We start from the raw sequence: 14281 nt of genomic DNA on the forward strand, positions 1-14281 counted from the left end.
ACATGCAGAGCTAATTGGACAGTTACATCTCTTGGGGTGGGGGGTGAGGGTTGTAGTTCTGTTAGTAACAGTTTACTGTTTCACTGCACAGGTGATTAACAAATTATTTTCATTGTCTGCTTTTTTCTTTTCTGTTTTATGTTAAGTAATATACGTACACACATTCGTCTTTATTCTTAAAATGAGAAGATGCAAATAGGCAAAAAGAAGAAATTAAAATTACAAACCACACAAAGATTCTCTGTTAACCTTTTGGTGTATAAAACTCTAGACAGTTTCCTTTGCATTATGTCATATGAAAACGTAGCTCTGTTACGGTATTACATAAGTATCCATACATATGTATACACATATAATGTTTTGTAAGTTGTTACTTTTACTTTGCAATATACAAGGCACATCCCCCCCTTAAATGAATGAAAGTCCTTCATTCAATGGCCTGAAATTGAGTCAAAAATGAAAAGCTGATTGCAAGTCATAGGTAAAACAAAATAACAGAAATGGATTGGAGTAAAACAGTTGCAAACATTTAGCAAGAAAATGCAGACCAAAAAAGAGAAAGCAGTGGTGGCAATATTAATAATAGGAAATAGTTGAACTCAGGGCAAAAACAAATGGATTAAATGGGAGGAGGACGATCCCCAGCATGCCTATGGTTAGAATGCAGGGCCCTGAATTTCTTTCTCAAACCCCGTATCTCTTCTAAACACCTCTCCATCTCATCTCCTTCTTTTGCCATTTCTTCATCCGTAAAATGCCGATAGTCTATGTCCTCTTTAAATTCCTCGAGCGACTGGAGCAGTCTTTGCCTGAAATTCCCTTCTGTTTGCGGGCGTTCCAAGTCTCCATGAGGGCGCTCTTCCTCTCTCTTTGGCGCGCTGCACTGGGGCTTTCCTTCATTTTCTTTGCAGGGTTTTTGCATGATGTTATGGTTGCTTCCTGCTTAACTCAGAGAAGAAAACACAGAGATTGAATGCTTGCTTGCTTCTCTGGATTCAGACTTGTCCGTTTCTATTGGAGGCCCGGTTCACCTCATCTCCGGCCCCGCCCTATAGGTCCTGCCTTTGAAGTTACAGATACTGCCTCTCTCTCTGCGCCGTTCTTCCCTGCCGCCCCCTTCTACTCCTCCACTCCCAACCTCCCGGCCCCTGCATTTCCAGCCCCACTCCCCTCACGACACCCCAACCCCTTACCCCACCCCCGCTACCACCTCTCCACCACCCACCCTGTCCCATCCCTATCAGGGTAACCCACCATTTCCTAGGAGACAAGGTTAAAGGCTTCTTCCCCAGAACAGATGGGGAGGTGGCTTGTAAGATGCAAATTTTAATTAGCTTTCACCCTTCCCAGCTCCGACCCTCAGAGATCCTGGGTGAGGCCCTCCCTCACACTGACCTGATTTGGGGTAGTTTCCGCTTTTTGATGGCCTGGGAATAACAGGGCCTTGCACCTGCAGACAGAAAGGAAGAGGGTACAAGGAGGGAAATCTCTGTGGAGCTACTAGCCCCTAAAGCAAGACATGGGTCATTTTCTTGAATATGGGATTCTCCTCACCATCGTGCCTGAAATCATTTCCCCCTCCCCTCTCCCCAGCAGGCTGGATGTAGGTGAAGGGAATTATTTTCAAATTATATCTAAATGTATATTGTTCTCATCCCAGTATTCTAGCTGTTACCCATTCTACAGCCCAGGCCGACTATTTCCTCCAAGTTAGAGAAAGAAAAAGAGTTCAAAGGAGAACACTTCCTAGCTTAAGAGAAGCCTCTTATTTCTAAACTTTCACTAAATCTCTGGGTGTCTCTCAGAAGACCTGTCTCCCTATCTGTCCTCCATGGCCTCTCTCACCTGGAAACATACCGTTATTTCAGGTATTTTAGGAAAGAAAGTCAATTAGCATAGGTCCGATTCCAATCACTAGATTCAGGCACTACCACCCCAGAGATGCCAGAGGTTCCCTCAAACCAACTTGCTGGGATGTAAGGAATTTACCTCTTCCTTCCCTTGACCACAAGCAAGCGCCTACAGGGCAGTAAGAAGCTGGTACTGGGAGGAGAAAGAAGCCTGGGAATTTAAAGACTTCTGCTCCTGTCAGCTCCTGATCACGTGAAGATTATGTCATCCTCCAACTCTAGTCACCACTGTCTCCACCCACCAGCAGTACTGCAGGAGTGGAATGGCTTATCAAGCCCACACCACCCCCACCCAAGACCACACCAGGCCCTGTCACTCACTTTCGTCTTTGCTAATTCCAGAGGTCAAAAGTGGCCCCTTCTCTTGGTGGCTGGAATTTGCCTTTCTCTCATTACCAGGGAGGAGCTGCATCTTTCCATAGACATATTAATCATTGCTACATTTTTAGTGTTGTGTTGAGAGGAAGGATTATTTTTTCTTTTCTAGGTGGTAGTCTTCCTTTCACCCAACCTTTCCACCAGCCACAAATAACCATCCTATTTCCTTTGCAGTCCAATCAATTGAAACACATTTGGGGGCAGTGGGTCAGTTAAGAAGTGAAGCAATGACTTAAGTTTGAGGTTGTTTGGAATCGGTTTTCCCCTGATAATATCCTATTCAGTTCTAATGTCCTATAAAGGTAGCATATCCTTTTAATGAACAAATTGTGATAAATGTATGTACATTTGCAAAAGGTTTCAAGGGAAAAGGAAAAGAGATCTAGCCACCTGTTTCTGATACTGTGTCATAAATATAAATATAGACCTCCAGGCAGACACAGTTTTTAAAAATTGCACAGGGCAATTGGAGTTTCCCCTTGTGAGAACCTCCTGGGCATCCAGGGCCCTTCCATTAGGGAAACCATGAGGCCCTAATCCCACATACCTTGTTCTTAGAATTTCATATATCAACTAATGAAATGTCACAGTTCCATTTTAGTATCATGTCCCTTCTTTCCCATTTTTAACCATTCCCATACTCCATATACTCCCTTCAAGATTTGCCCCCAAAAGCATCCACCATTTTCTCAGCACCTTCAATCAGAATCCAATCAAAAATTTTCATTTTCCAAGATATTTCCACCTTATTTACATGTCCCCGGGCCTTATTTGGGATCCCTGGGTGATACAAATGGTCAAGCACTGGCCTACTAACCTAAAGGCTGAGAGATTGAATCCATGGAGAGGCACTTCAGAAAAAGGTCTGTTGACCTACTTCCAAAAGATCACAACCATTGAAAACTAAAGAATGAAGTCAACTGTGAAATACAGTTGGAATGGACACCATGGCAAATGGCTTGGTTTTTACTTTGTGGGTCTTATTCAGAGGGTAGTGGTGATTCAGGAATAGAATCTAGAGATGATTTCTTATAATACCAAATACAATATAAATGTGACATATGTAACACATTACCCTCCCTCTTCGCCTTTGAAGGATTGCTTTGATCACTTAATTGCTTTTTAGAAGCCATTTTTTAGCAGTAACAAAGAGTGCACACAATACAGGTATGGAACAAATGAGTCATGAAGCTAACAGTGCTCACAGAAATATCAGTGAAATGGTGGGAGGCTAAAGCAGGGTAGGCCTACACATCAATACTTTTGAATGGTTTCAAGCATAGTATTTAACATGCTGAAAATTCAACTTTTGCTTTTTGGACTTCCCTGGGATTTTTTTCTGAATTATTTTCAATTATTTACACCATTTGTTTGTCAGTTTGTCATACTCTGGTGGTTTGTGTGCTTCTGTGATGCTGGAAATTATGTCACTGAAGTTTCTAATACAAGCAGAGTGACCAGCTTTTAACAGAGCTTTAAGACTAACGGAATATGAGAAATGGGAGATTAGTATGAAAAAATCAATCACTAAACACCTTGAGAATGGCAGTGAAACATGGTCAGATGATGGAAATCTAATGAATAGAAGCAGAACCTTGTCAGAGAGAGTGCCAGCAGATGAGCCCCTACGGTCAGAAAGTGCTCAAAATATGACTGAGGAAGAGCTGCCTTCTCAACCATCATGAATTGCTTGGAGTAAAGTCTTTGGGACCTTCATTTGCTGATGAGGCATTACTCAAGTTAAAAGAAACAGCTGCAAACATCAATTAATAATTAAAGCTTGGAACGTACAAAGTAGGAATCTAGGAAAATTGAAAGTTGTCAAAAACTGAAATGGAACACATAAGGGTCAATAGCTTAGGCATTTGTGAGCTGAAATGGGCTTATGTTGGACATTTTTAATCAGAAAATCCTATGGTTTACTATTTTGGGAATGAAACAATCAAGAGATGTGGCATTGCCTTCATCACCAAAAAAGAAAGGGAGAAAAGGACATTTCAAGATTTATCTTGAAGTACAATGCTGTTTATGACAGTATAATATCTATCTGCATACTGGGAAATCCACTGAATAAAACAATTATTCAAATTCATTCACCCACAAAAACTAGTGTTGAATAAATCAAAGAATTCTACCAGCATCTTCACTAATTACCAACTTTATATGGAGAGGAAGAGACCCAGGATAAGCAAATAACTTCTTAAAAAGAAAAGTCAAGTACTACCTGACCTAAACACCTAAACACTACATAGCCACAGTAGTCAAACCAGCCTGGTACCGGTACAATGAAAGATACATAGACCAATGGAACAGAACAGAAAACCCAGAAGTAAATGTACCCACCTACAGGTAACTGATCTTCGATAAAGGACTTAAAACTTTCAAATGGGATAAAGACAGCCTCTTCAAAAAATGGTGTTAGATAAATTGGATCTCTATATACAGAAGAGTGAAACAGGACCCATATCTCTCCTCATGCACAAAACAAACTTAATATGGATTAAAGACCTAAATATAAACCCTAGAGTTATCAGGATCACCAATGAGAAAATGGAAACAAACTTAAGGGCCCTATTGCAGGGCATACATAGACTACCAAGTATAATATAGGAAGAACACACAATGGAAACCGCAATTGATGCCTGGGACTTGATAAAAATAAATCATTTATGCACATCAAAAGACTAAAAGGAGAGCCCACAGATTGGTCAAAAATGTTTTAACAATGCCACAAATTAACAAAATCTACAGAACTCCACAACACCTCAATGAGAAAATGAAAAGTGACCCAATTAAAAAGTAGGAAAATGAAATGCTCGGTGCACTAAAAATGACATTCAGATGGCTAACAAACACATGGGAAAATGCTCACGAGCTAGTCATCCGGGAGATGCAAATGAAAATTACAATGAGATACCGCCTTACACCCACAATAATACCCCAACTTTAAAAAGAGAAAAGTAAACAAATGCTGGCAAGAATATGAACAAAAGGAAACATGTATATACTGCTAGTAGACTTATAAATACATACAACCACTATGGAAAGCAATATGGTGCCACCTAAAACAACTGGGAATGGGAATGTCATGTGATCCAGAAATACTGTTATTGGGCATATACCCCAAAGAAATAAGAGACACAACATGAATGCACATATGCTTTCCCAGGTTTGTTGCAGCACAGTTCACAATAGCAAGAAACAGAAAGCAGCCCAAATGCCCAGCATTGGAAGAATGGATAAAGGAACTATGACACATACACACAATGGAACACTATGCATCCCTAAAAAACAGGGACATAAACACGAAAACACCGCATGGCATGAAGGGACCTGGAAACCATAATGCTGGGTGAAGTTAGTCAATCACAAAAAGACAAATACTCTATGAGCCCACTACCGTAAGGAAAAACACTAAGACATAGGCAGGTTTCTGCTCTCAGGCTACATACATTTCTGATCTGGTCTCCCAAACAGAGGGGTAGAGAACCTGGTTGGCATCCATGAACCATACCTCACCCCGCTGATATGCACATCTTAAGAGCCACTTCGAAAGAGGAGACCTAACCTCAGCTGGGTCATTCCTTCGAGAAAGGAAGAAAAACATCCACACAGCATTGATGCCGTACATAATTGAGATAAGATCACACCAAATCAGCAGACACTCTCACAGGAGAGAGAAGGGAACCTTACTGGAAACTCAAGTCAAGATGGGAGAGGGGAGCATCTAGGTTTCAGAAGCTCAATACTAGGTTCCTAGTGAGACACTTTTGACCTAGTTTCTATCCAGCCTTCAGGCCGTGTGCTAGGAACTGTGGTGACATTAGACACTGTCCTTTCAGGGAGCATGGCATCCTTCTTGGGCCATACCAGAAGGACTCAGTGTGGAAACCCCACTGAATAGACTGGGCTTTACCACAACCTTACCTGTAGCCCTCAGCCTTCAGACAGAAACTCCCAGGAGTGAGAAGAAGCAGATGACTGCCGCCCCAAGGTTGTGGAATTGACGGTTGCTGGACCTTGATTTGGATCCCTTGCTTTGTTGGTGCCTAATGAAAGGTGGCCCAGAACCACCATATAGCTACTCTTTTAACCCCTTCTTTGCTTTACTAAAACATATATTAATCTGATAAGCAAGGTTCTGTCTCTGTGAACAAATATTACTGGAAATTTTCCACTATCATCAATCCCTGTGCTCAATTATTTCAGAATTTAATCTGAACAAATCAGCAACTCATGGAATGCGGTTCCGAGTCTGTCTATGCTTTCATAATTTCCTTTTCTCAACAGCATGGTAAATTCTATGCCATTGGATAAGTTAATGACACTATCCAAAAAATTACCTTATACCCCCAGGGAATGATTGATACTGTTCTTTGTCATAAGATGATAATGAGGCCTCTAAAGTAAACCAGAGAAGTAAATAAAGTTATGCAAAGTAAATCAATAGACAAGTGAATGAATTTGGGGCTTGCACATAATTCTAGCCCCAATCCAAGAAATATTAGTTCTTATGACATGTCCCTGCTTAACGCTTGCCTTCATGAAGAGATCATGGAAGATTTGGGTACGACAACAAATTGTGGTGAATAAAGCAGATGGTGGCTGGCTATCAAAAAGAATAGCATCTGAAGTCTTAAAGGCTTGTATTTAAACAAGAAGCCTCCCAAGTGAGGCATCAACTAAGTTCATTTGGAAGAACACAGCAGTTTGTGTGATCCCATGATGATAAATAATAAAACCCAAAGCTGAAGGAGGGAATGACAACAGAGCTTAAATTATGAACACCGGATTTATAGGAGGCTATGGATGATAGATGGAGTCCCAAATCCATTTGCAAGGTCCCTACATAGATTGAACCGCTGGTGGATCCCTTCTGAGAAGTAAGAATAACCTTGCTATCAGATAAAGATTACTAGAAATTCAATTGTGGCAGATGAGATTGGGTTAAAATGTGGTCCCTGGTCATTTACGCTCCTTTTTGACCCATTTTGCAGGATCCCTGGTGGTGTAGTGGTTATGAGTTGAGCTGTGATCTGCATGGTCGACAATTCAAAACAACCTTGGGAGACAGACTGGGCTTTCTACTCCGTTAAACAGTTACAGGCTTGAAACCCACAGCGGGTCTCTATGAGTCACCAATGACTTAATAGCAGTGAAAGTTTTTTACCCGTTTTGATTTGTTCTAGTTTTCAAAGTTTCTTGGTTTCTGTTTTGTTTTATTTATTTTTTTCTCAACAGAGGTTATTTCTGCTGGTTTATTCTAATATTGCTGTTGGTCTTTCTTATTTAAGAAATATATACTTGCTGTTTTCAGTTTTTGTTTATTTTTGGTATATTTTCCAGTATGATGGATGTGGAGACTCTAACTAGTATAATGGCTTATTGGGGATACAGTGGGGAGGTTGGAGGGAAATGGAGAGAATGCACAGGTAGCTCAGGGTACAAAACATACACACTTCTCCTGACCCTTATTTCTTGATGGTAGTGAACTCCTCCCTCATTCTAAGATCACTCATTTTTAACCCAACAGGGTGGCCAAATTGACCAATCTTCATGTTGTAGTTTCAAGTTTATTGAATCATAAGTAACCATGTTAACAATCACTCACAACTGAATCATACAACGCCATCAACATCTTCTTTCACCTGCTCTTACCCAGACCCATTCTCAAGGAAAGGAAAACACACTGAATCTTGCATGGTCCCGCCAAGCCTTTGTTAGGAATTACAAAGAATACAGATGGAAGAGCCATATAATGTAATTAACCGCACTTCAGTTACTGAAAACATTTTATTGCATTTATTTCATCATTAGGATATACCCTATGGCCTATCAGGAATGGACAGTCAACATACTCTCTCTTAAAGACGCTTGGAATAGCTCTCTGTGTAGTTATGCCACCAACTGGATACACATTTAAATTAATTTATTTCATATTATGTACAATTTATTTTTTTATTTTTAAAGTCTTATTGGCACTTCATCCCCATATCATCCAATTCTATTTCGATCGTATCAGGACGAGTTGTACAATCATTATTACAAGCAATCTAAGAACATTTTCTTCTTCCTTATTAATCATGTCACTTTTTAAATTGTGGCAAAATATATACACAACAGAACATTCTCCATCTCAACAATTTCTACATATATAATTCAGTTCCATTGATAATGCTCCTCATGTTATGCAACCATTATTGATATATTTTTCCAACTTATTCCACCACCATTAACATGAACTCAATGCCACCTAAACTAAAACTCTTCCTCCTTCACCACCAGAGTACAAGACAGAGTGCTGGATTTCCCAGCCCGGAGCAAGTACAGTTGAGTGCCTTCTAAAAACAAAAGGCTTGCTTTTCGGGTAGAGTGCCTCTAAAGTACTTACAGTAACTGGAGAGTTAGGTCTGCAGACCCATGGAACTAGAACTAAGCATCTTCAGACTGAGCCTTTGGGCATTTGTCTTCAGTGTTAAAAAAAAAAAAGCAGTGTCTTGCCTGCAGGACAGAGATCAAACAGGAATGTGAAGTTTGATGCTGTCCTTTCATGCCATTTTTACAGTAACCCTATTACTTTGAGTCTGTTCTATGTGATATTTGAGATAAAGTAAATGTATAATTACGTGATATTCTAATTATCTTATTCCAAATGTCATTGAGAACTAGGATTTGGGTCTGAGGAAAAGGAGATATAAATATACAAAGAAACTGTGTAAAATCTCGGTGGACTTGAATTCAAATGTGAAATATCAGTATGAAAACAACGAGATATGGTAATTCCATAGAAATGATCAATTCCCCACAAATGCAAGAAGCCAGATTGAAGTCTCCGTGTTCTGTACACCACACCCAACTGGAATGAACCAGGGCTCAGGACCACAGTCTCAGGACATCAAGGTCGTTTGGTACATCATAATTCACAAGATAGTATGATAACATTGTTGTAAACATATTTTTTTTAAAAGACTGAGAGGTTCATACCAAAGAAAACAGACTTTAGAGATCACCAAGAGGGCGCAGGCAAGCGTGGGAAGATGAAGTAATCGACTGAGGGTTGACAAGCTTAACTTGGTGAAGGGGAAGATAGTAATCCTGAAGAGGGAGAAGAGGAATCAAAGGAGCAGGGGCAGGGTACATTGTTGAGGGGTGTAAGTTGATAAGGATATTAAATTATTGAAAGATGAGACTTTCTACTCCTGTGAAGCTTTGCAGTCTCAGAAAGTCACAGGGACCGTTCTATTCGGCCTGTAGGGTCACCAGGAGTCTGAATTGTCCAGGGCAGTGAGGTGGGTTCTGTTTTTAATTGTTGAAGACAAAAGTTGACGATCTGAAATGTAAACCTCCATCCAATTCACAGTAAAAAATGTTGAGAGCATTTTCTTTTTTCTTGTACTCCTTGTTATTAGCTCCCCATTTCCCCCCATTTCTTCTCCTGCTGTACCCCCAAGGAACCATAATCCCGCTACTGCCTCTATAAATTCACCCATCCTGGATTTCCTATGCAGGAAAGCACCCAAAAATACAAAACAAAGAGTAAAAAAAATTAACAAAATAAAATAGAGGAAGATCCTAGTTGGAAAGAAAATATTAAAAACTAGAAAAACTTGAAAATGGATCAAAATGGAGATCAAATGATAAGGTGTTAGATTTTAACCTACTTATATCTATCATACTCCACTTTCCAATTCCTTATGTAGGATAACACAGCTATTTACATTGCTGGTCTATGTTTTGAGGGGATTTACCAGAGGCTTAATGCACATGTTCCCTTCCCTTTTCTTTTGTTTTAATCTGACAGAATTTTTTAATTGACATAAAGGGGATCAAATCCATTTTAATCTACTATAATCGTCTGTAAAATACTCACTATCTGGTAACCAGGCTATTCGTATTCCTCAACTATGGTCAGAGGGAAATCATCAGAGCTTTCATTTGTGTGTAGACCCTGTCAGTTTGATTTTGTTTTGGATGATTTCCTGTATATAAAATCCAGGATATGTAAATAGAGAGAGAGGGGATTCACCAGAGGCTTAATCCATGTGGGGACTCTGCAAATGGATTTTGGTCTTCCACTGTCATCTATAGCTTTCTGAAAACTGGGTGTTCATAATTTAAACTCTGATATCAGTCCATCCTTTGTATTTGGATTTTATTATTTACAATCCTTGGATCACACAGGCTGATGTGTGTTTTCCATGTGAATTTAGTTGATGCTTGATTTAGATGGCTACATGTTTCAAAACCCTGGACACTATTCTTTCTTGAAGCCGGGTACTATCTGACTTCTTCACAACACTTTTCTATAGCACCTATATCTTCAATGAAGTCTTCATATTGTGAGTATTGAGTAGGCACTTGTCATAAAAACTACCTGTTCTTAGGTTAGGGCTATGATTAACTGCAAGCCCACAATTCATTCATATATCCATGGTTTCTATATACTTCTGGTATATTTTAGAGACTTGATTATCATTTTATGTTAGAGAACATTATCAATCAATCCCCTGGGGCATAAGGTAATTCTATTGATAGCATCATTAACTTATCCAATGGCATAGAATTTAAAACACTGTGGAAAAAGGAAATTATACAGGTATAGGCTGGCTTTTCGGACCACAATACTTGAATTGTTGACTTGTACAGATTAAAAGCTTAAGTGACTGGGTGCTATTTACACTAACAATGAGGGTTGGTGATAAGGCAAAACTTTCAATAACACTCATCCACAGACTAATATATACCATAAAAAGCAAAACATTAAAATAGTAAATATATGGGAGTTCTGGGCCACCATTCATTGGGCACCCTCAAAGCAAGAGATCCAAGCCAAATTCCAAGTTGACTTACTGGAGTCACCCCACTCTTAAAAGAAAACCAAATAGAAGAACATTTCGATGTAGAAACAGAAATAATAAAGTCTAGTACTAAATAAGAAGATAACAGTTAATTTAAAGGGCCTCATGCAATGGGGAAACCTTTACAGATATATCAATAAAGATTGATAGTGCAAGAAAAAGTATTTACCATTAGAAAGTATGGATATGAAAATCCAAATTTGATATAGGTGTGGATCACTAAGAAGTCGCTATTGTTGTTGGGACTATAAAATACAGTGATTATTAAGTGAAATCTAACACGTTGGAGAAGTTACCTAAGGAGCTAATATAAATACAATGAAAAATAAGGTGGCTTGCTGTGATTTCTAAAATTTCTTCAGCAAAAATAAAATTGAGTACCTGATCTTTATACTAACTTTGTTAAAATATCAAGCTTATTTTAGAATAGTAAAAAATAGAAGAGGGGAAATGTCCATCAACAAACCAATAAACTTAGCAATATCCATACAACAGAATAGTATGCAACCATTAAAAAAGTATCATCAAATAAATCTAATATTCATTGAAGTGAAACTTCTCCAAGACACACTGTTAAGAATAAAAAATGTAGGGATTCTTCGTCAGAGTACTATTGGGTTTAGGTGATTTTCCGTTGTTGGTTTTTGTTTTTCTTGATTTGGGGGGTTTACTGTACTTCCTGGGCATCTTAGTGGTGTGTGAACTGCTGGGTCATGTTGAGGCCATTGGCTCAGTCTAATGACTTCAGAGAAGTCTAATAGGAGCTGGAAAACATAATGTTGAAATTAAGAAAAGGGTAGAGAAATGAGTAAGTGAGTAAAGGGAGGGAGAAGAGAGAAAATAAAAGTAATGATGGTAATTAAGTAAGTGGCTATCTGGATAGGCCAGTAGATTTGTAAAAATAATGGGATAGTGTAATTTAAGAGACATAACTGGAATTAATAAATTCCAAGAATATATATTTCACAAAGAAAAAGAGAGAGAACAGAAAGAGATAAGGGATTGATGTGCAAGGGAAAGTAGAAACTAAAGGGACAAAAGACTCAGGTGTGGCTTGGTATGGGTACTGAAACGCCTGTTGCTATGCCAGTGTGAATGTGGGCAGAGGCAGGGGGGAGAGGTGGATGTACTGGTGTGATAGTCACATAATTTTGTGTCAATTTGGGACTTGAGAAGATAAAGAGTGAAGAAGTGGAGTTTAGTCTGTCAATTGGGTCATAGCCTATGAGGCCTCTGTGTGGGTATGACCTCCTCCTGAGAATTCTGGGAACTACTGTATTTTCTCCCTTGGAAGCGGGAGACACTTCTCTCTCTTTCTGCTCACTCCCTTAGAGACTCTCTACTGACAAGGCTGACTTCCTTATAGACATCCCTGAAGAGAAGCCACGTGAACCTACCCTGATGCAGCCCTGGGAACTGGAGGAACCACATGGAGACCCCTGCCAATGCTGAGTGCTTCTTCCCCCACTGACTTTGCACCCACTGGCCTGTGATCTTCCTGCATTCAGCATCACTGCATGTACTTCGTGAGTCTGAAGAAGAATTCATAGATTGGTATTGGACATATGGGCTAATATCGAACTTATGGACTTTTTGTGGACTGGATTGGGATGCTTTCTTAATGTACAATTACCATTTATATAAAACTCTCTCATACATATATGAGTTTCTATGCATTTGTTTCTCTAGTCTACCCAGACTAACACAACTAGAAACTACAGACCTGCCAGTCTTTTCTGGGGGAAATGGGTATTCTCAGGAGGATGGGGTCTCATGGAAGATGACACCAGAAGAGGAAGTGGAAGAGAACTAGAAAAAATAATACATGTATTATAATACAACAGAAGTACAAACCTGAAAAAAATAAAGTAAGAAATGAAACCACCTTGGTGCGGAGGGTGGTGGTGGAATTCCTTCTCTTTGGTAGTGTTATTGCATGGGGAAGGTGGGCCACAAGGGCAGGGTGGGCCCAGAGAACAAAAAAGAAAAGAAAGAGGAAAGGAGGAAAAATGGGGGGAAATTAAGTTAGGGTACTGATTATGTGTGCACCAAGCTGTCTATGTCATCTGCTATCCACCTGTGTTAGATTTAGTTTTCTAGGGGGAAAAATTCAGTGACATTCATCTATATATAAGAAAGAGCTTTATATCAAAAAGTAATTACATAAGAAGGCACCCCAGCCCAGTCCAACTCATCTATAAGTTCAGTACTAGCCATAAGTCCTTCTTCAGACTCACATAGCCACATACAATGGCCCAGAATGAAGGAAGAACAGAGGCCAGTGGGTGCAAAGTTGTGTGTATCCAAGGTCAGTGGAAACATACAGGGCACTGGCAGAATCCCAGTAAGTAGGAAGGCAAAGGGCAAAGAGAGGGGGAGGTTCCCAGTCACCCCCTGCCTCCCCGCAACTTTTAAGAAGACCACACCCTGAACGAGGCCTCATCAGGCTTTGACCAGATAGATAGATAGATTGGATTCCACCCCTACACTTTTACACATCTTCAAGTTGGCATAAAATCATTTAACTACATCTTCAGAACTCCAAAAGGTCAGTGAGGTAAGAGATTTGGCTGGCAGGGTTGTCTCGGAGGCTAGGAAAAGAGCTCACAGACAGCTTATGCTGCAGGCAAAGGAAAGTCTGTCCGCAGGTGTTGCTGCGCTCCCACTTTAAGAAACTTGGATCTACTTAGCTTTTTTTTTTTTAACATTTTATTAGGGGCGCATACAACTGTTATCCCAATCCATACACACATCAATTGTGTAAAGCGCATTTGTACATCGTTTCTCAAAACATTTTCTCTCCACGTAAACCCCCGACATTAGGTCCTCATTTTTCCCCTCCCTCCCCGCTCCCCCCTCCCGCATGAGCCCTTGATAGTTTATAAATGGGTATTTTGTCATATCTTGCCCTGTCCGACGTCTCCCTTCATCCACTTTTTGGTTGTCTGTCCCCCAGGGAGGAGGTCACACACAGTTCCATGTAATCGGTTCCCTCTTTCCTACCCCTTCTCCCTTTGCCCTCCCTGTTTTGCCACTCACACCACTGGTCCTATAGGGTTCATCCGTCCTGGATTCCCTGTATTTTCCGTTCCTATCTGTACCAGTGTACCTCCTCTGGTCTAGCCAGACTTGCAA

At 40.0% G+C, this 14281-nt stretch overlaps 1 protein-coding gene across 1 annotated transcript; it reads right to left on the bottom strand.

Moving 5' to 3' along the window:
• Positions 1-619: 619 nt before the first annotated feature.
• On the bottom strand, positions 620-922 carry TCEAL7 (transcription elongation factor A like 7). Its single transcript, XM_004717652.1, has one exon. The coding sequence runs from the start codon at positions 920-922 to the stop codon at positions 620-622; it is 303 nt and encodes a 100-aa protein (XP_004717709.1).
• Between the last annotated feature and the right edge of the window lie 13359 nt (positions 923-14281).

This window comes from Echinops telfairi, unplaced genomic scaffold (assembly GCF_000313985.2).
Source record: "Echinops telfairi isolate 266 unplaced genomic scaffold, ASM31398v2 ScPeMD7_44;HRSCAF=162, whole genome shotgun sequence".
Taxonomy (NCBI): Eukaryota; Metazoa; Chordata; class Mammalia; order Afrosoricida; family Tenrecidae; genus Echinops; species Echinops telfairi.

Bases quoted from the DNA above. Each gene is read 5' to 3' on its own strand.
- TCEAL7 (XM_004717652.1), bottom strand. From the start codon at position 922: ATGCAAAAACCCTGCAAAGAAAATGAAGGAAAGCCCCAGTGCAGCGCG.